The 23,231-nt window shown below is 41.1% G+C and overlaps 1 protein-coding gene across 1 annotated transcript in view; it reads right to left on the bottom strand.

Moving 5' to 3' along the window:
- Positions 1-23,231, bottom strand: part of zgc:66433 (uncharacterized protein LOC321250 homolog) — a 173,681-nt gene that overhangs the window by 7,239 nt on the left and 143,211 nt on the right. Inside the window, exons 7-11 of the mRNA XM_048605082.1 lie at positions 15,126-15,326; positions 11,507-11,615; positions 5,855-7,423; positions 4,362-4,549; positions 1,159-1,285 (exon numbers count right to left, since the gene is read on the bottom strand). Coding sequence (XP_048461039.1) covers positions 1,159-1,285; positions 4,362-4,549; positions 5,855-7,423; positions 11,507-11,615; positions 15,126-15,326 — 2,194 coding nt within the window. The remainder of the gene's footprint in view (positions 1-1,158; positions 1,286-4,361; positions 4,550-5,854; positions 7,424-11,506; positions 11,616-15,125; positions 15,327-23,231) is intronic.

The following is a 23,231-nucleotide window of genomic DNA, read 5'->3' as shown; positions in this document are numbered from 1 at the left end:
GAGCTAGACTCTATTATTAAAAAGGTTATTGCAGGGCACTTAGAAACTCTCAAAGCCATCAGGCAGAGTCAACATAGTTTTATGAAAGGGAAATTATATTTGACTGTTTTACCTGAGTTCTTTGAGGAAATTACAATCAATGTGGACAAAGGGGACCTTTAGATGTGATATATTGGATTCCCAAAAAGCATTTGACAAGGTGTCACATCAAAGAATAAGAGCTTTTTGGTGTCACAGGTGACATATTAGCATGGTTTTATAGAATCCCTCTGGTGCGGAAACAGGCCCTTCAGCACAAATCCACACTGACCCACAAAACATCCCACCCAGAACTATCCCTCTCATAACCCAACTAATCTACACAGCCTTGAACACTATGGGCAATTTAGCATGGCCAATCCACCCAGCCTACACATCTTTGGAGACTGGGAGGAAACTGGAGCACCTGGAGGAAACCCACGCAGACATGGGGAGAATGTGCAAACTCCACACAGACAGCCACCTGAGGGTGGAATCAAACCTGGGTCCCTGCTGCTGTGAGGCAACAGTGCTAACCACTGAGCCACCGTGCCGCCTGTAGGTTTAGAATGGATAAGCTACCAGATTAGGGGTACATTATCATTTTCAGGTTGAGAAGCTGCTACCATTGATGTGCCACAGGAAACATAAGCCATATCTATCATGCCATTACCACGATTCAGACAGCTCAGTCTATAAAAAGATCTGTCTCTACATTTTAATTCTCTCAGCTAAGATCCTTTCTTTTTAATATCTTTATTCCCATCCTCTTTTATGCAGGTTTCCCTCCTTTTTTCCATTCTGTCTATCTTGTCTAAATAGCAAGTTTCCTGGAACATCTAATTTGCAACTTTGGTCACCTTACAACTAGATGTTCAGAATAACCATTGGATCAATCCTGCTCATTTATATCATTTATTTCTCTTTGTGTAAACTAAACCAGAATCTGAACTGTGCCATGTCCTTAGGACTGACTGGCATCCACTTGGGGTGCGATATTTCTTTTAATGAAGCATTCATGCATAAATATATTAATATTTAGGGGAAGGGAGGTGGGAATCCATCTGTCCTAGGATACTGGAGAACAGGTCAATATCTCCTTCATTACAATGGTATCACTTGATTTTGTGTTTTTTTTACCATGTCCAAGAAGAGTTTTTGTGTTGGATTGATCTTCTTCCTTCACATTGGTTTTTAATTCCTTGCTCTGAAAGCTGGATAAGGAGCTCTTATTTCCATCTTTTCCCCACAGGGGCTTTGTTGCTTCCTAAAAGAGAGAAGAAAGGAAAATTTATGGCCCTTTATTTTAGTCACATTATTTTGCTTACTGACTGCCAGTGAGCATTTGTAGTCAATATTCTGGTTACGTTTCCATAGAAATCAATTCCCAATGATGCAGTCAAATAGCCTGGGTCACCGTTTTAATACAGCCAAATTGGGCATTCAGGAGAAACCACATTATTTAGTGAGTGGTGAAGATGTGGAACTTGTTATCGCTGAGAGGTTTTAAGTTGGTCAGCACTTATGCATTTAAGTGGAAGCTGGACAACCATGCAGGAGGAATAAAAATAGAAGGATGCGCTGATGGGGTGACAAAAAAAAAGACTGTAAAACAGAGAAGTAGAAGTAGGCTATTCAGCCCATCGAGTCTGCTCCTCCATTCAATGTGACCATGCCTGATCTAATAATCTGCAACTTCACTTTCCTGCCTTTTCCCCATTATCCCTGATTCACTTACTAGATAAAAATTTATCTACCTCAGCTCTGAATATACTTAAAGACCCAGCCTCAACAGCCCTTTGGGGTAAAGAATTCCACAGATTCACAACCCACAGAGAGAAGAAATTCCTCCTCATCTCTGTGTTAAATGTGTGACCCCTTAATTTTGAGATTATGCCCTCTCATTCTAGACTCTCCTACAAGGGGAAACAACCTTTCCGCATATACGCTGTCAAGTCCTCCAAGAATCTGAGAATTAGCATTAGAATTAAATTTTGTTGTCATGTGTACTCAAATATAGAATTGTACGAGCACAGGGAAAAATTTACAAACTTCACATTCTCTGGCGCCATCTTGGTTACAAAAGCAGAATAAACAAAACCAGAAGAAAAAAATAAAAAAGACCCAGAAGGTAAGAAAATGTTTAATCTTAAAGTCTAAAGTCTTATCTCCATAAAAGTGTTTGCAACGCTCAGCCACCGAAGCAGGCACCTGGGCCTACCCATGGCCTGGAGTCTAGGTCAGCCTGTGAGTCTCTTATCAATTGCCACGAGGAAACACATTCTTGTTGTCGCTGACAATGCCACTGCCACCTCCGATCGCTGGGAGAAGCTTTGTCACACCCGAATGCTGGAAGGAGCCGTGTCGTTGTTTACTCAGCATGTTTCAATAAGGTTGCCTCTCACTCTTCTGTATTCCAGTGAGCACAGGCCCAACCTACTCAACCTCTCCTCACAAGATAGTCCCTTCATACCTGCTATCAACCTCGTGAACCTTCTTTGGTTAGCTGCCAACACCAATATATCTTTCCTTAGGGAAGGGGCCCAAAACTGTTCAGTGGGACGAGATTTGAGTACAACATAAACACCAGGACCTGTTGCTCAAATGGCCTGTTTCCAAATTGTAAAAATCATAGTTGACATCAAACATAAAATTCCATAGCATTTTGTAAATATACCAATGCATTGTATCCAGCTGTTCTGCCAATCATGTCATGAATCTCAACTCAGTTTTCCCATGGGTAGGAACAAACAGAAACAACACGATTTGGTGACAAGTAATTTAATTATGCAATCAAAGAAGCGGGGCCCAAGCCTTATTTCTGAATTTCACATTAAGTTGCTTCTATCTCTCCTTCAGTAAAATTTCCACCGCAGTAAGTTTCAATTTATCTGTTTAGTATTTCAGTCTTTCAATGTCAGATCCTTTGACTTAGTTACAGGATTAAATGAATAGATTAAAACAAAGATTTGTGAATGCTGAAACAAATTAAAAACAGAAAGTGCTGCAGAAATCCAGCAAGTCATCTATGGAAATAGAAACGGAGTTAACAATGTGAGTACAGAACAGCTCAGAAGAAGGGTCACTGGACTCTTTTTATTCCATTATTAATCTACCATATATATAGAGACTATATTTAAATTAATATACATGAAAGGTAATTTAACTATACTGTTCAGAATCTCTGTGACTCAGCTCTGTGCTGTAATTGATATTCTTACTCAGTGGCCCCACTTCCTACTCAATTTGCACAGCATTCATCTCCCCCATTTATCAAAGCACATACCCACACCATTGTCCAAGCTTTCCAAAGACAGTGACCCTTACAATTTTGCTTTTCTGTATCGCTAGCTCCATCTGATTGTTGAAAATATATGTCGTGCCCCTTGAACTACTGTCTGAATGTCCTCAAATCGTAGAATGTTACATCATTAGAAGAAGCCACTTAGTCGATGGTGCATGTGCTGGTTCTTGGAAAGGGCTATCTAATTAGCTCTACTCCCCTGCTCTTTCCACACAGCTCTGTGAACATCTACTTCTCAACAATATATCCAATTTCCTTTTCAAGTATAATTGAATCTGCTTATTACAAAGTGTAACCCAGCTTGTTGCAACTCGCTGCACAAACAAATGTTTCTTCAATTGACCTCTGATGTTGAACGATTCACTTCAAGGTTGTGTCCTGCACTAATCTGTGACCTGAATTTATCATTAGATAATGGAAACAAAATGCAAGCTCACACCCTTGGATAAGGAGCTGATGTTGTTTACAAAATTGTCAATTATTCTACTTGCTCCCCAACAGAAGAAAAAGAAATGAAGAAATCTTTTTTCACACTTGGCAATGAACTCCACCCTCTTAAGGTGGCTTGGTGGCTTAGCACTGCTGCCTCACAGTATCAGGAACCTGGGTTCAACTCCACCCTCAGGTGACTGTGTGTGGTGTTTGCACGTTCTGTGTCTGCGTGGATTTCCTCCGCGTGCTCTGGTTTCCTCCCACAGTCCAACGATGTGCAGGTCAGGTGGACTGGCTGTGCTAAATTGCCCATAGTTCCAGTGATGCACAGGCTAGGTGGATTAGCTGTGGGAAATATAGGGTAGGGGGGTGGGTCTGTGTGAGATGCTCTTTGGAGGATCAATATGGGCCAAATGGCCTGCTTCCACACTGTAGGAGCTCTATGATTCTTTTCTGAAGAAACTGCTTGTTTTTAAAAATGGATAGAATTAATGGATTTCTGATTCATTATCAAGAAAAAGACATCGTGCTACAAACACAGCCTTTTCTTAAACATAAATGACCACACAAATCAAACATATTAGTAATTGAATAAAAATAATGTTACCTTTTTCATATCAGTCGATACCGAGAATCTGTCCTCCAAAGGCTGGGGTCTGTCCTGTGTCCCTGAGTATTGGCCTTGAAAGCCTTTCTGTTTCTGTCTTGCCATGGAGACCCACACAGGCTCTGAGGAGCTGGCTCCAGAGCTTGCACCCTCTGTTGCAGCACATTTGACAAGTTGTGGTTTCCGCTCTACATAACAGATTTGTGCAATCAAATATCTTTTCCACAGGGAAAAAAATTGTTCATATATCTACAGACAATCAATCAAGACATTGCACATTATGCTTTTAGAGGACCATTGGCAAGGTATTCTCAGTTGTTAACAATAACATACAAATGAAAGGATGTGGAGGTGCCGGTGTTGGACTGAGGTGGACGAAGTCAGAAGTGACACGACATCAGGTTGTAGTCCAACAGGTTTATTTGAAACCACAAGCTTTTGGAGTGCCGCCCTTTCGTCAGGTGAAGTGAAGTGAGCAGGCTTCACCTGCCAAGGAGCAATGCTCCGAAAGCTTGTGCTTTCAAGTAAACCTGTTGGACTATAACCTGGTGTCGTGTCACTTCTGACTTTACACAAATGAAAGATAGTTAGCTTCAATGACTTTGTGCATGCACTTGATAACTTTGTTCAGAATTAATTTCCAACTTTAAGAATTCTTTGAGAAAACAGAAGGTGACTTTTTTTAAAATTCATTCACAGGATGTGGATATTACTGGATGGACTAACATTTATTGTCCATCCCTCATAGTCCAGGGGGCAGTTAAGCATCAACCATGTTGCTGTGGGTCTGGAGTCACATGTAAGCCTGATCAGGTAAGAATAGCAGATTTCCTTTCTTAAAGCAGATGTGTTTTCCCCTCAACAACTGGCAATGATTATGTGGTCATTGTTAGATTCTTAATCCCAGGTACTGGATTCAAATTCCACCATCTGAACCTGGGTCTCTAGAACATTTCCTGGGTCTCTGGATTAGTGTGTGCAGCAATTATAACTTCAGGCCATCACCTCCCCCGTGGATGATCTTTAAAATGATGAAGGTGATTAGTTGGGTCAATGTAGAGATGTTTCCACTGTTGGGGACATCAAAACAAGGTGTTTTAAATATAAAGTAGTTACGAATAAATCTAAAAGGAAATTCAGGAGAAATGTCTTTACCCATGCAGTGGTGAGGATGTGGAAGTCATTACTTGTAGAGTAGATGAGATGATCAGTATAGATGCAATGAAGGGAATATTGGGAACAGAAAGGAAGGAAAATGATATGTTGATAGTTATCCAATGCTTGCTTGGTGGTGTTTCTTGTTTCTTGCAGACCACAAACAGAGGGAATGTAATAAGCAATATCAGGAATATGTATAACACAGTGTAGCTTATTTAGCAATAAGAACAGTGAAGCAGATCATAGTTATTATCTGGAACACCATCAGTGCACTCTCCTCCAACCACTGAAACACTCAGCCAAACAATTGATGAAGACAAGCCAATGTTCCATACCTGAAGCTTTACCAAAGTCTAGTTGGGTTTGAAGATCCTTTCTTTCACTCTTGTCTTGAGCAGCATTGTCTTTTTCTTGTGTCACTAACTCCGTCGTGACATCCACTGAATCAGCTTTTCCCAGTGGTTGGTATCTATTCCTGTGACTCTCCAGGAATAATTTGTCATTGTCTTTCTGAGTTGTATTTACCGTGGCAGTCTCTGCCTGTCTGTTGCCTTTAGTAATGATGCCCTCAGCCATTGAGGTCTGTACCCCTGCATGTGTTTTACTTCCTGCTGCTTGTTGGCTGTTGACTATGACATGTTCGGAGTTACTTTCAGTTGAATATTTGTGAAGAGGTGAGGTTCTCCTAAGTTTGACACCAAATGGGTTTCCTTTGGCATCTAATTCACTTTTCGTTTGCGGTTTTGTAATGTTTTGGAGACATGGCTTCTCAGCAGAAGCTGGTCCAGTTCTGGGATATTTCATCTTCAATGGCTGATTAATGAACCATTGGTATTTCAGGGGACTTCCTGTACCTTGATTTGATGACACTTCATTGACAATCTCCTTGCAAAGCTCAGGTTTATGTGGTGTCAGAGGACTACAATCTGTATTCAAACCTTCATGCTTTCTCTTGGCCTCCAGTAGGGACCTCTGCCAGGCAGAAGCGATTGAGAATTTGACTGACCCTTGATTCACAAGCCTGTTATCTTTTTGTAATGGCACATCAGGTATTGAATGTTCAGACTGTCCCTGAACATCAAGTAACTGTGGAGTAGAAGGTTCAGATTGAATCAATAATTCTTCCAGTGGAACTTCTGATATAAAGCCAATATTGTCTGTCAATTCATTACAGGAAGCCAGTTGATTGTCTGCCCAGTTATTTAATAAGCTCGTAATAACTGTCTCTCCCGTTCTTAATTCATCTGTCAGGATGTTTTCTTCCTGACCTGTCTCTTTGAACGAATGAAAAGCGTCATCAGGAGGTACAACAGAACTCTCGACTTTTGTTTGTTTAGAAGTTGAGCCATGTTCTGATTGTACTGCATTTGCACCATTTTGCACTTCACTTTCCTCTGTATGTATTTCAACTGTGATCCTTTCTTCTGATGGACCTGTGTCGGCATTGAAAGGTTGCATATCCTCCTCCATATTCTCGAATGCAGCTCCACCTTTGGCTCGATTGATTGTCTCTGAACATTCTTCTGATTCAGTAATGGCCATTGGCAGCACAGGAAGAGGAGAAACAGCATTTTCTTCCTTCTCCGTACAAGACTTCTCAAAAGTTGATTTAAAATCTTCATCATGCATTAGCATCATTCCTGGTAACAACCCTTGAATATTGGGATGCTTCTCAGAACTAGGTATACTGTCAGAGGGAAGGAGTGCTTCTGGGTCAAGTATCTGTTGACTTGTAGTTGTAGGCAATACAGCTCCATTCTGATCTACAGCATTTCCAGATGTGTCTTCAGGCTCTGGACTGTGACTATGAGGAACCTCAAGTATTTTGGAACTCTTAGAAACAGTTTCCGCAAACTCATCTCCATTTGTTTCATGTTTTAAGTCATCGTGTTGTGCCAAGAGATCTGTTACATAATAAGGGAAAGAGGTCATAAATGATTCAAGTTCATTTTACGACAGCTAATGTTCAAAAACTTAATTTTAAACATAGAAAACATTCCCACCGTCAGTCTTCATAAAACATTTGCCCCGAAGTTATTTTTGTTAATTGTGCATTGTTTTCACTTTCAATTATATCTATGTTAAAGCACTAGAACAGCCTGTACTCAATCAATTGTAGATCCCTCATTGTCCATCCAAACATACCTTCCTTTAGTATCATTAAAATCATTCATGCCATGCAAATGTCAGGCAATGACCATTTCCAACAAAAGACAATCTAACCACAGCACCCTAACATTCATTGGTGTTGCCATCACTGAATCTCCTACTATCAACATCCTGGGGGTTACCATTGACCAGAAACTCAACTGGACTCATTATATAAATACAGTGGCCACAAAAACAAGCAACATGCTAAGAATATAGCAACAAGTAACTTCCCTCCTTACTCCTCAATGCCTGTCCACCAGCTACAAAGCACAATTCAGGATGTGAATGAATACTCCCCACTTGCTTGGGTGGATGTAGCTCCAACAGCACTCAAGAAACTTGACACCATCCAGGACAAAGCAGCCCGCTTGATTGGCACCACATCCACAAACACCCACTCCCTCCACCACCAACGCGCAGTAGTAGCAGTGTGTACTATCTACAAGATGCACTGCAGAGATTCACCAAACCCATGACAACTTCCATCTAGAAGAATAAGGGCAGGAAATAGAGATAACAAGGTGTAGAGCTGGATGAACACAGCAGGCCAAGCAGCATCAGAGGAGCAGGAAAGCTGATGTTTCGGGCCTCGACCCTTCTTCAGAAATGGGCAAATATATGGGAACACCACGACCTGTGAAACTTCCCTTCCAATCTACTCATCATCCTGACGTAGAAATATATTTCTGTTCCTTTACTGTCACAGGATCAAAAACCTGGAATTCCCTCCTTAACGGCATTGTGAGTCTATCCATCTATTATCCATATCCAATCACCTTCTCAAAGGTAACTAGGAACAGGCAATAAATGATCTGGCCAGTGAAACCTACATCCCATGAGTGAATTAAAAAAAAGTCACAAATGGAAGCGTACAAATAATAGACTTAAATTAATATTATTCAATTCAATTTACTCCAAATAAGTTAAATGCGGTGACGAAAGATATGGAGATGAACTTTTCTGCTCTAAGGATAAGGTAGTTTTGTTAGAGATGTTCAAAATGAACAGGCATTTTGATAGTGTTATGGGGGAAAACTGTCTCCATTAGCAGGAACGCTAGCTATCAGAGGATAGGGAATTTAGAAGTTTGGCAAAAGAACCAGAGGAAAGATTGGAGTAGCTTTTCATTCAGCGAATTTTTACAATCCGCTTGCAAGGATAGCGGAAGCAGAATTAATAGCAAAATTTTCAAGAGGAGTTTGATGTATATTTGGAAAAAAAAAATTACAGGGAAAGGAACAAAGGAGCGGATCTGACTGAATAACTCTTTTAGTTATTCATGGGATGTCAGCATTGCTGGTTGAGCTAACACTTATCGCTCTTCTCTAGTTGCCCCTTTTGTGGTCCTTTTTGACCCTCTGCAGTCAAGGTGCTGGAGGAGCATCCAATGTGCTGTTACGGAGGGATTTCTGGCATGTTGACTCAGTGACATTGAAGGATTAGCAACGTACAGATAGTTCTCCTATAACGCGATAGTTGCGCTCTTGTGTGTCCTTGCGCTCCAGAAAATTGCGTTATAGAAAATTGTGTTATAGGGAAATCGCTATACCTGTACAACAGAAAGTTTGCGTTATCCAAACAGTGTCCGCTATTCATCAATCACGTTACAGCCAATTCATGTTAATGAATCACGCGTTATAGCAGAACTTCCTGTACGTCCAAGGCAGGATGGTGTGCAACTTGAAGGAACTTGCAGGGGTGTGGTGTTGCCATGTATCTGCTGCCCTTATCCTTCTAGGCACCTGTTTGGAAGATGCTGCAGAGCATCTTGTAGTTGGTGCACGCTATTATATATCAATTTTGGTAGGAGTGAACATTGAAGGCAGTGGATGTGGTGCTAAACAAGCAGTGGTGTCAAGCTTCTTGAGTGCTGTTGGGGTTGTAATCAACCAGACAAATCAACCAGAGCAAACTATCACACTTCTGACTTATGCCTTGAAAATGATGAATAGAATTTGGTGAGTGAGGAGGCAAATTACTCTCTGAAAAATTCACTACCTCTTGAAAATGCTAGTATAAGCATAATGAGCCAAATGGCAACCTTTTGTCTTTCATGGTTTATCGAGTAGTTGGCATCTCAGCTGAATGATATTAATAATTTTCTTCTTCACAGTAATTTTCTGGAGGGGATTATGCATTCAACAGTACAGGTTTACACCTAGAAATTGGTCACTCAAGTCAAAAATACATGATAACAAGAAATGAACATTGACTGTTCAAATTAATAATGAGTCACAGAATCCCTACAATGTGGAAGCAGGCCATTCCATCCACTGAATCCACTCCAACCCTCCAAAGCACATTCCATCCAGACTGACACCCTATCCTTTCCCTGCATTTCTCATGGCTAACTCATCTAACCAACACATCCCTTGAACACTGTGGGCAATTTAGCATGGCCAATCTACCTAACCTGCACATCTTTGGACTAAGGGAAGAATGCAAAACACCCAGAGGAAACCCATGCAGACACAGGGAGAATGTGCAAACTCCACACAGACTGTCACCTGACAGTGAAATTGAACCTGGGACCCTAGTGCTGTGAGACAGTAGTGCTAACCACCGAGCCACCATGCTGCCCATTCCTCACTAGCTGTTGGTTTGTGGTGAAAGGCAACAAATGTAAAGATTTGACTTGAATCACACCAACACTTCACAGAAATGTGTCATAAAACGAATGAGTGAAAAAGTTTGATATTTAGAACAAAGAACACAGAAAATTACAGCACAGGAACAGGCCCTGCAGCCTTCAAACCTGTGCCGATCCAGATCCTTTATCTAAACCTGTCGCCTATTTTCCAAGGATCTGTATCCCTCTGCTCCCTGCCCATTCATGTATCTGTCTAGATACATCTTAAATGACGTTATCGTGCCTGCCTCTACCATCTCTGCTGGCAACGCGTTCCAGGCACCCACCACCCTCTGCGTAAAGAACTTTCCACGCATATCTCCCTTAAACTTTTCCCCTCTCACCTTGAAATCGTGACCCCTAGTAATTGAGTCCCCCACTCTGGGAAAAAGCTTCTTGCTATCCATCCTGTCTATACCTCTCATGATTTTGTAGACCTCAATCAGGCCCCCCCTCAACCTCCGCCTTTCTAATGTAAATAATCCTAATCTACTCAACCTCTCTTCATAGCTAGCACCCTCCATACCAGGCAACATCCTGGTGAACCTCCTCTGCACCCTCTCCAAAGCATCCACATCCTTTTGGTAATGTGGCGACCAGAACTGTACACAGTATTCCAAATTTACATAGCACATCATTCCATTCTTCAGAAACCTCTCAGAATACTTCATACACAATGAACAAATTAAAACTGCAGCGTTAGGCAAGCACTCAGCACAACACAAACTTCCACAATCCATAGGCAGAGGGATAGCACTGGGGAAGAATGCTGTTCATAACATCTCTACTTCTCATCTTTCAATTGTAACACAGGATTTCCAGAGCCTTGGGGTCACCTCCCATTTGAAAAACGCAGCATTACACTGTAGTCTCAGCTTACGTGCGAAAGCAGCAAAACGTGCGAATGGTGTATACAGGTCCAAACCAATTTGTGTCCCTCAAACTGGAGTTCCAGTGTGACCAATACATTCATTTCCAAATATCGCTGTTCTTTTGTAAAACTGTTTTCTTTTACCCCACTTGGATTCTCTTGATTTAGAGGCATGAATCCATAACCTCTGACTGTGAAGAATGTTACCAACTGCTCTAAACAATTTGTTTAGTCAAGATTTGCACTGAACAGTGGCACCTTAATAACACAATTCCAGTCAGTATTTTCCTTCAGAGATATAGTAATTAAAGCTGATGGCAATAAAAGAGATCATACCAATTTCTTCTTTATTTTCATCCTGTGAATCACTGGCAGATGACATGACTGAATCCCCTTCATCTTTACTCCCAATCAAAATAAATTTGGGAATTTTTGAATCTTCTCTCTGGAGGAAAAATAACACAATGCATGCTAATTTACCTGCATTTAAAATTTAAATCATAGTGAACTATATTTTCTCTTGCAATTCACAACATTGAGGTAATATTTCTTTAAGAATGTTATTGTGACAATAGAATTCTTTCCAGACAGATATTGTATAATTTGCTTCATGACAGTGAATATCAGCTACGTTAAGTTGGAAATTTGGAAATGGAAATACTCTTTAATTTTCTATCATCATGAAAATCTTAACAATTTAGTTCTACAAAAGTACCTGTTAGTGTTATATATAAACACAGCCCACAGAAAACTGCTAACAGCTGGGTACAACTGCTTCACTTTGGTTTGAGCACAGCTTACAACAGTTTATAATTTCTACTGACATCTACACTACTGCATAAAGCACAATGTTTATTTAGACTGGGTTGATTCAAATTTGCATGTACTATTATGCACTACTTTGAAGCTGTCAAGAGCATAATTTTATTTTAAAATTATAATAATGAGCTTCGGTTGACCAAACAAGACTGTGACTCATGTTGAATCCTGCGCATTTACTTGTTCTTTTCTTGTGCAGCTTTTCCTATATAAAAACATTGCCATAGCTGCTAAGTGTTGATCTAAAACATCAAGCTGTTCACAACAGTTCACAGGGATGTTTGGGCATGACAGCTGTTAATGCAATGCTTCTTGGTGGGAGGAGTGTTTTATGTTCATAACTTGAGGAAGATGGCAGGGCAAGTTGGAAAGCGGGTATACACAATCCCAGTTTTTAATGAGACAAAGGCCCAAACTTTGGCAAAAATGGTGGAAGTGGCCTGAAATCAGAAGTCTCCCCTTGTGTGGGAGTGGAATCGGCTTGGGTGTTGTATACAGCATCACCCCAATTCCATTTTACAGAGGCAATAACTAGCTGCCACCACCTGTGGCATTTTCACATCCCTGGTTTATACAATTACGACTTCTCAAGGGAGGAGGCAATGATCTAGTGATACCATGGTTGGATATCTAAGAATCCTGCCATGGCAGATGGTGGAATCTGAATTCAATAAAACTCTGGAAGGATGAGTCTAATGATGCCCATGAAACTATCATTGAATTTTGGGGAAACCAAGCGGAGGCTCGGGGACCGCTTTGCAGAACACCTACGCTCGGTTCACAATAAACAACTGCACCTCCCAGTCGCGAACCATTTCAACTCCCCCTCCCATTCCTCAGACGACATGTCCATCCTGGGCCTCCTGCAGTGCCACAACGATGCCACCCGAAGGTTGCAGGAACAGCAACTCATATTCCGCTTGGGAACCCTGCAGCCCAATGGTATCAATGTGGATTTCACAAGCTTCAAAATCTCCCCTTCCCCTACCACATCACAAAACCAGTCCAGCTCGTCCCCGCTTCCCTAACCTGTTCTTCCTCCCACCTATCCCCTCCTCCCACCTCAAGCCGCACCTCCATCTCCTACCTACTAACCTCATCCCGCCCCCTTGACCTGTCCGTCCTCCCTGGACTGACCTATCCCCTCCCTAACTCCCCACCTACACTCACCTTTACTGGCCCCATCCCCGCCTCTTCGACCTGTTGGTTTCCTCTCCACCTATCCTCTCCTCTATCCATCTTCTATCCGCCTCCCACTCTCTCCCTATTTATTTCAGAACCCCCTTCCCCTCCCCCTTTTCTGATGAAGGGTCTAGGCCCGAAACGTCAGCCTTTCTGCTCCTATGATGCTGCTCGGCCTGCTATGTTCATCCAGCCCTGCACCTTGTTGTCTCTGGTTCACCAATGCTCTGGTTTGGCCCTTGGGGAGGCGATGGCCTAGTGGTATTGTCACTGGACTGTTAATCCAGAGGCCCAGGTCCTGATGAAGGGTCCCAACCTGAAACGTTGATTTTCCTGCCCCTCTGATGCTGCCTGATGTGCTGTGTTCCTCTAGCTCCACACCGTACCAACTCTGACTTCCAGCAACTGCAGTTCTTGCTATCCCCTAATGTTCTGGGGACCCGGGTACAAATCCTGCCACAGTACCTGGTGGAATTTGAACTCAATAAAAGAAAAGTCTGGAATTAAGGGTCTAATAATGAATGTGAATCCATTGTTGATTGTTGGAAAAATCCATCTGGTTCACTAATGTCCTTTAAGGAAGGAAATCTGCCATCCTTACCCAGTCTGGCCTACAAGTGAATCCAGACCCACAGCAATATGGTTGACTCTTAACTGCTCTCTGGGCAATTAGGGATGGGCAATAAATGCTGCCCAGCCAGCAATCCCACGTTCCTGAATGAATTAAATTAAATAGAAACATGCGACTCCAGATCCACAGCAATGTGGTTGACTCTTAACTGCCCTCTAGGGTGATAATAATAGGCATTCCCAATGTCATCAAAATCCTATGGACAAATTTTGAAAATCCTGTTTGCAGCCTTTGACATGGTTGATTATACAAATCTTTTCCACTGTCCATATTATGGGAGACTGTCATCCTACTCTTACCCATCCAGTCATTGACTAGATTAGCACAAACAATGTTTCCTCTTCCTGCTCCAATATGTTTATTTCTAGGGTTTCTCCCCCTCCAATGTCATCTGAAAATCGAGGGTCAGGTTCCATACATACAGTACACCACAAGGACCCCGTTCTACCTAATCACGTGCTCTTTCAATCCCTCTACTGTTCCTGGAATCTCTTATAGTGGCATAACACCTTTCACCATCAGAATGAAACACAGAAAACCCAAGTCTGCCTATGTGGATATAAGTGTGGCTCTCTTCACTGAGTGACTTGTGTTTGGCTTTAATTCTGCAGATTGTGAAATTAAGATGAGTAGACAATCACTTCAAACAAATTCAGCTGAGAAAATAACCAGAAACTTACTGGGGAGGCAAAACATGGAAATGAAGTAATGGGAAACGTTAGATTGGGAATACATGCCAGAAATGATTTTACTTGAATAACTTCCAATTATAATTTTAAATTAGGTTTGTTTTCTGATTTTGGCAAAAGGAAGTGCTGGATTTTTGTTTTCTCTTAGAGGCTCATGAATCTTTGGAAAACTTCTTCTTGGAGAACAGCACAGGTGGTCTCATTGAATATTCTTAAAATTGATTCTTGACTAACAGTGTTTATTGGGAGTTGGCAGGAATGTGGTGTTAAGGCCAAAGTTAGATCAATCATGAAAGGAACAGCAGGTCTATGGGACTGAATGACCTTGCCTGCTCCTAATTCTTATGAATGTCACTAAGAACAAGTTGTTGTCTGGTTTAACTACAAAACAGATGCATTTCTAATCATTTTTTATTGGTGCAGTTGCCTTTTTACTAAAATTGGGTAAAACGAACAAAGGCTACTGTATATTTGTTTTTCTTTTTCAAATATTTTTGATGAGGTTGGTTATAGATTTATTCAGAGTCACAATTTGCATTCTGATTCACTGTGAGTTGAAATTATTGACAATGTCCTTGCTTCATATGTTTCTGGTTATTGTCTTTCTTGTTGTCAGTGGACAGTGCATTTTTACCATAGTTGGCTTCTTCAGTTTGGCAAAGAACTTCTGTCTGCGAGGATTAACGGCAATCTTGTGTTTTGCCGCAGAGTTATCCAGGCAGGCAAAAGGGTTAGCTGGGGAGCTGAAGTCAACAGGAAGTGAGTCAGAGATGGTTGTCATGAAAACCAGTGGTGAGAGGGGACTCAGAGGTCTGGAAGAAGGCTTTGAGGATATCTGAAAGAGAAAAATGTAGATGCCAGTTTAGATTTCCATTACAATAAATTATTTTGTTGTACAGACAGGGACTTTTTTTTTGCTGCAATAGTCATGGGTCACATTTCACATGATTCCCTTAATTTACCTCAGTCATACACTCCCACACTAACATCACTAGTGAAACACTTCTCTCCATCCTTACAGCCAGAGTGAATCTGTTTAGTTGTTGCTACTTGAGTGATGGTTATTGAATATGACCTCTCCATAGCAGGAAAGGAATTGAAATAAATAAGTACTCACTTGACAGTACAAAATTATATTCTTGCTGGAAAAAGAGATGTACTGTCAAAGTTTTTCACTGTGCACTCATTGGGATGGAATTGCAAGAATGCCAAATTTCAAACAGAACAACTATACTGCATAAGAAAAAGGGCACTGATTTGTTGGCATATGGACTCTGCTTGGTTGAGGCATTTGTGTGACAACTTTCAAGATCTTAGACCCCAAGGCCTTTTACATCTAATGATGTACTGTCACATGACAGTGACAGTCATGAAGTAGGTATGTAATGCAATGTAACTAATGTGTGCTGTCAGTGTGCACACAGTAAGATCCCACAAACATCAAGGAGATCAAGAAAATGACATTTTTTGCTTTATTTAAAAAGGGGTGATGCTCTTTGATGTAGAATAATGGGTAAGTCCCATAATGCTAAGATTGGGATATATCTTGTTGCCTACCGACGTGGGGATGTACTTGGAATCGGGACCAAGTCGACAGGGTTCCTGGAATGCTCTTGACTACCTACTTATGTGTACAGTGTAAATAATTTCTAACAGTCTTGTTCTCCAATATAAGGTCAGACTCAACTCTGTTCATAACCTCAGTGTGATGGCACATGGCAACAGTGGCAATAAACTTGTTTGGTAAAGCTTCCTGGTGATCCTGATTGATAATGGGAACATTCAAAGCAGACAGCAGCACAGGAGGAATCCTCATGGATGGCCTGAAGCAGAAGCAGTGAGCCACTCACAGTCCTAATTAATGCCATAGATGGAGGTAAGTTCCAATATTGATCATCCAGATGCTTCGAGAAGGGCAGGAGGTCTGCAACAGGAGAATACCTAGATGCCTCTCAGTTCAGGCTATTTATGGCAGTGAGCAGCAGCAATGTGCTACAACACAGCTTCAATACTAGTACAGTTCTCAAAAATGCAAAACCAATTTCTTTACTTGACTCGTGGAGAGGACCTCTTTCTGAATGTCATTCAATGGAGCTGAGAAGTGTGAAACCATTGCCACTGACTGTAAGTGTCTTAATCCTTCTGAAGTCAACATCCTTTGTGCAATCTCAACCACACTAAATGTGGTTTATCAGTTTAATCTATTTAAACTTCTCCTAGTCAATAAAAGATAAAGTTACAAACTGATGTAAGTTTTTACAATTGATGCACCTCATTCAATCATGACAAAGTTTCATGCAGTGGGAAGGGTAGCTATTATTCAGACAGAGAATCATGTAGTGCTAAGCATGGCTAGCCTCTTTACCTTAATTCATAGACGTATTTTACGATGAAAACTGAACATATTTTTTAAAAATGTGATGATGCATTTACAATCAAGTTCTATCTGTGCCACCTATGAGCCCCCAGAATGCTTTCTGTTCCCTTTCCCTTCCACCACGTCAAGGCGCAGTCTCAAGGTCAGTAGCTGGGGTGGAGACAGTCAGTTGACCTTGGAGTTTTGGGTGGGTGACCCCAAGGAGGACATTATTGATTCGAGGGCCCAAGCATACTGAGTGTTTCCTGGACGGTTAACCCTCCTCAGCTTGAACTCCCTCATGGTTGAGGATTTCAGGGGCAGGGAGAGGTGGAGGGGCTAGACATCTCTGATGTGTCCTGAGAGGAGATTTCTGGGGCTCCTGGATGTGGTTCCTTCTCCAGTTGGATTCCTAATAGCACCACTGTGAGAAAAGTTGTCTCCCTGTTACCTTGACATTGGTGCTAAACACCAATGGCTAAAGCATTGGAGTGCAGATCTGTGCACATATCTTACCGTTACTTGTGGAGCACAGAATGTCATTAACCTTCTTCCTGCATTGCTTGGCATTCCTCCAAACTACGGGTACCATATTGAACTGGGCGACAATACTAGACCAGGCTAGCAGGATCTAGTGCCGTGATCTCCTCTGGCAGCCTTGAGGGAATAGGATGGCCATCTTCTCCACCATCAGATCCACCAGGACCTCCAGGACCCTGGTGGCAAAGCAGGGCAACATCTCTTTCTCAGCCACTTCATTTAAAGTTGGTCAGCAAAACACTGTGAATGGCAGTTTCCAGCTGGGATTTAAAAGATGTGAATCCTGGAAGATCCCAGCAGAGGTGAGCACTTTCAATGCTGCTGAATGCAAGATAGCTCAACAGCTGCAGTATTGACGCCTGATGCATACTGTTACAATACTGTCACTTTAAGAAGTTATTTTGTTCTGGCTGTTTTGATTTGAAGAGAGGTTGTAAGGCAGAGGCACCAAGCTGGCTACTGACGACCGCTTGAGTAAACAGCTTGGGAGTCCCTGGGTTTTTTTTTAATGCACACTGAATGGGTGTGGCCAGCTCTCACATATCAGGATTTCTGAGTAGCATCAGAAGCTACTGGGGTCTCAAAGGAGTTGGAAGCTTGAGTGAAAATCCCCTGGTTGCTACTCTCTCTGAATTTTCTCTTGTTAGTTTCCTCCTAGATTGGAGAACTGCATGTAAGAATCTGTGCCTGAATTTTCCTTCTTTTGCTAAGGGGAGTGTTTATGGGATGTTACTTTATTAGAACAGTTAATTAGTAATAGATACTGTATCTATTATTCTGTTAACTTTTCCAAGAGAGTTTAGTTATTCTAAATTGCTCTTTCTTTGGTTGTATTTTATCTCTAATGTTTAAATAAATTGTGTTTTGCTTCATGTTGAGTAGTTTGGCCAGTCAAATTGCATCTGGAACAGACACATTACATTTGCCTTTAAAATAAGAAAAAATTAGGGTCTAGGCTACCTTCTTCAAAAATTTTGAGGGAGTCTGGTCTAGTCCATAATAATACCTAATGGAATGAGCTGCAGACAATTGTATGAGATAATTCACCAAGCCCACAGAAAGAAACTCTCCATCAAACTCCCTGAAATTGACTTCTAGCCAGTTTTTTGTTGAATTTCAGCCCATAGTGCCAAGACAGGATGGCATGTGGCTTGGAGCATATGTACGGGAACGTCACCACTTGCAAATTCACCCTCCAAACCACACACCAATCTGACTCAAAACCATATCACTGTTCTTTCACTGTCACTGGATCAAAGTCCTGGAATTCCCTTTCTAACAGCACTGTGGGAGTTCTTCACCAGATAGACCGCAGTATTTCAAGAAGATGGCTCACTACCACCTTCTCAAAGGCAATTAGGGAAATGTTGACCTTGCCAGTGACACCCACATCCTGTGGAAAAATAAAGAAAACACAATTTCCTTGTAGATCAATAAAATGCTAAATTTAGCCTTTAATGTATTCAATCATCCAGCCTCCACTTGTGGGGAAGAAATTGCAAAGATAAACAATCCACTGAGGAGAAGAAATTCCTCCTCATCACCATTGCAAATGGGAGACCATTTATTTATAAACTGTGTTCCTCTGGTTCAACATTGCCCCATGAGTGGGAACATCCTTCCAGCACCTTTTCCTCAGAAAACAAAGCCTTCACCTCCAAGAATTAGTGCAGTGAAATTTCCCTGAACTACCTCTAACGTAAGCATATCCTGATAGTGAAGAGTCCAAAACTATACAAAGTACAGAAAGATTAATGGTGTTTTACTTGTATTTTGGTGGAAGCCGGATTGGTTTGACCGGATCCATGCCAACAAATCCTGATTGAAATAGGCCGGATTCAGGGTAGGCCAATTTCCTTGAGGGTTTCCTAACAGTGATTAGGCCCTTCATTCTCCAAATAAGTACATTTTAAGTGGCGTCCCGGATGTTCAACAATCATCCGAAGCCAGTATAGCACCAAATGGTTTTCAGGCATTATTGGGGTCTACTAAGTGTGGGCCATTCCCAGTTCCACTTTCCCCATGGAAACCAGATCCATCAATGACCTACTTTGACCCCAAATTTCAAAGGGTAAAGTTTGAAGTATGGCACCATCTGGGAACAACAAATCCAAATTGAATAACGAAATTTGATTCAAACATTTCATTAAAATGTAAGTAGAATGTTCCTCTCTAGAGGCAATAGCTAGGATTTTATATATTAAGTCCAGCTGAGATCCACAATACCATAGCTACTCACTCCTGCCAAGAAAGACTCAAATTGAATCAAAATGAGAAACAAGTTGTCTAGAAAGCCAGAAACTATTCTGAGTCAAGACCAAATACAACAGCCTCTTCTCTCCAGAGTTTTGTTGAATAACTGCAGGAAATCCGAGCCAATGACAAAAATGATCTTTCTGCAAATATGATCTCAGAAATGGCAAATATTCTACACAAATTACTAATCATAATGGGAAGACACGCAGTTATATAACACTTTAAAGCCAACAAACCACTTTTGAAGTGTAGATACCGCTGTAACCAGGGGAAACACAGCAGCCAGTTTGTGCATAGCAGGATCCCACAGGCAACACTACAATAAGACCTAATAATTTGTTTCTTGTCCTGGTTTTGATTGAGGGATAAATGTTGACCAGGACAGTGAAGACAACACCTCCTCCCGATCGTCTTAAAAATAATACTGTTGGATATTCCATATCTATCTGTCTGAAAACAGGGGTGAGACCTTGGTTTAATATCTCATTTGAAAGACAGCAGCACAGACAAAACAGCATTCCCTCAGTACTGCATATGAGCAGCAGCACAGACGTTTATGCTCAAGTGCCTAGAATGAGGTTTCACCTCCCAATACTCTGATTTAGAGACAAGAATGCATCCCACTGAGTAGGATGTGAGCAAATGACCTATAAATGAAGAGTAAGTAATCTGTAGTCAGTTGGGTTTTTAGTGATGCGTGAAATGAAAACTCTTATCCTTCTGGTATGATGTTCTGCCATTTAAATGTCATCCAATATCCACTAAACAAAGCTCATTGCAACATTTTCCACATAATGACTCATCAGTATCAGCATCTTTGGAAGCCAGAATCAAAACAAATTATCATAATCTTGAAGGAAGCAGGAACAAATACCTGCTCAACCTCTGGTGACTGGAGAAATGTGGAGATTAAAAATCTCTTACAGTCAAGCCAGGCAATTCCCTAAGCCCTGAACAGGACTGACAGTACCAAGAGGGATGTAATACTCAAGACATTTGCCTCTTTATAAGCTGCTTTTACTTCAGAATAAAGCAGAAACTAAACAACGTACCTCGGTCAGTAATAGGAAAGATTTGTCAATATCAGATTGACTATACATAGGGACATAAATCCTTTAACAAATGTTCCACGAACACATGGCAGTGAGTAGCAGTTACATGATTTCCCTGTGGCTGATATCAATGCACGTATATATCTATATGACTTTCCTAGAGTCTTTTGCTTCGTTGTTAGGGAATATTGCTCTGAAACCTCTCTGAACCAGAAACAACTTTGCTGCAATCGTTCGAAAGCTAGCTGATAATGGCCCGAAACGTCAGCCTCTCTGCTCCTATGATGCTGCTTGGCCTGCTGTGTTCATCCAGCCCTGCACCTTGTTGTCTCGGATTCTCCAGCATCTGCAGTTCCTACTATAGTTGATAATGCTGCTCCTTACTGAGGGTCATCCAGTGTAGGATGCTCAAATAGTGACATGTAATAATCCAAAAGGTGCAGTCAAGCTGCAAAATCCTGGCTTGTCTCATCATTCCCATCACAATTGATACTTTAAACTGTGTGATTGCACTAATTTATGCTTTAGCACATAATTTAAAGTTGGATGATCTCTAAAACATATTTTAACATTGTCAATACAGCATTAATGTGTCTACAACAGTTTCCACTCCTTATCCAGTTGCTTGGAAATAAAATCTCGCTGGTCTTTGATGATCTTTTTGCTCCAAATTTCATACACAATCTTACATGCTTTAGAGAGAAGAAAGATCAACTAATGTTTGCTATTACCCAGTGATTCCTGATGAAAGGGCTCAAGTACTTATGTCAAGTAGGAATGGGATCATGCTTAGCTATGAGTATGGGTGCAATAATTCCCTGGTGCATTCCCTATTGCAACAGCTTGATCAATCAGAGCAGACCTGCCAACCAATCCATATCCTTTTCTCATGCAGTATACATTGCTGCTCCCTTTCAAATTTGGCATTCTTGCAATTCTGTCCTGATGAGTGCAAGAGGAAAAGCTTGGACACATTTTCTTTTCATAACAATGCTCACGTTATTTATTACCAAGTGACTACATTACTTTCCACTGATTTTTAAGGATAGAGAAACCAGCATAAAATGTCAAACACAAATTATGTTGAATGCAATCAAATTTTCGTGATAGCACTGGTTTAAAAGAAAGACCTGCTAGCACTGGTTTAAAAGAAAGACCTGCTGGATCTCTACTCCATTCCCATACCAACATACAAACTAGGAGCAGAAGTAAGCCATTCAGCCTTCAAGCCTTCTCTAGCATTCAAAAAGATAATGGCAGATCTGTTTCAGTTACAAATTCCATATTTCCATTTACCCCAGTAATCTTTGCCTAACAAGAATTTATCAACCTCAGCCTTAAAAAATATTCAATGACAACCTAATAAAAAATATCACAGTGACTTTTCACTTTATGAACCTATCTGCAGCAACACAGGAAGCTTTTCAAATTAAATTGATTTGATTTATTATTGTCGCTGAGTACAGTGAAAAGTTTTGTTTTGTGTGCAGTACAGGTAGATCATAAGTGCAAAAGGGTAACAGATCAAAGCGAGGGATACAATATTATGGAAGAGAACATTGTCAATAATTTTAACAGACTTAGAATTGACGTTTAGAAGACCGCAACGATTGTAAGATATGTAAGAGTAAGATCTGCTGTAGGGAGCTCGCACAGAGTTGTCATGAGTTGGTGCCGTCTTGAATGCAGTAAAAATTGATATTTTTAGATGCAAAGACTTAAGTAGGTACACTTTAAATGTTCTTACACACCGGAAAATATTACATTTATTGAGAAACCAACCCGTGCACTAATGAAGCAGGTGAAAGTTTTGCGGCAGTTGTTTTAAATGTCATTTTCAGTATTTTATATCAGGTTAGTCATAGGTAGAGTACTATTATCACTTATTAAAAATGTCTTATTTGAAGATAAACCCACCTTCAACCACATTAATAAAACTTTACCTAGTTATCTCCCTTAACACAAGAGGAATATTGTTTAATGCAAGGAATTACGCAGTCTAGTTGTCCAGCTTGGGGGAAGGTACATTGGAATTATCCAGTCAAGATGTAAGAATGGAAGGATTAGAAATTCAGGAACAGATGGTCTTAAGCAGGAGCAAGTGGAAAACTGGTGCCTGTAGAGAAAGGCAGAGGGCAGCGATGCCAGTATTTATCAATGGACTGCATGTTGAGGTTATGCACTTTGGTAGGAAGAGTAGAGGTGTACGCTATTTCTAAATGGGGAAGGATTCAGAAATCTGAAGCACAAAGGGACTTAGGAGTTGTAATCCTTTTAAGGCTAACATGCAGGTTCAGTTGGCAGTTAGGAAGGCAAAAGCAATGTTAACATTCATTTCGAGAAGGCTAGAGTACAGGGGCAGAGATGTACTGCTGAGGCTGTATAAGGCTCTGGTCAGATTGCATTTGGAATATTGTGAACGGTTTGGGCCCTGTATCTAAGGAAGGATGAGCTGGTTTTGGAGGGGTCCAGAGGAGGTTCACAAGAACAATTCTGGGGCTGAAGGGCTTGTCATATGAGAAGTGGTTGAGGACTC

This window comes from Rhincodon typus, chromosome 14 (assembly GCF_021869965.1).
Source record: "Rhincodon typus isolate 14 chromosome 14, sRhiTyp1.1, whole genome shotgun sequence".
Classification (NCBI taxonomy): domain Eukaryota; kingdom Metazoa; phylum Chordata; class Chondrichthyes; order Orectolobiformes; family Rhincodontidae; genus Rhincodon; species Rhincodon typus.
The sequence above is the reverse complement of the archived record's forward strand: the minus strand, read 5'-3'. Positions and strand labels throughout refer to the sequence as shown.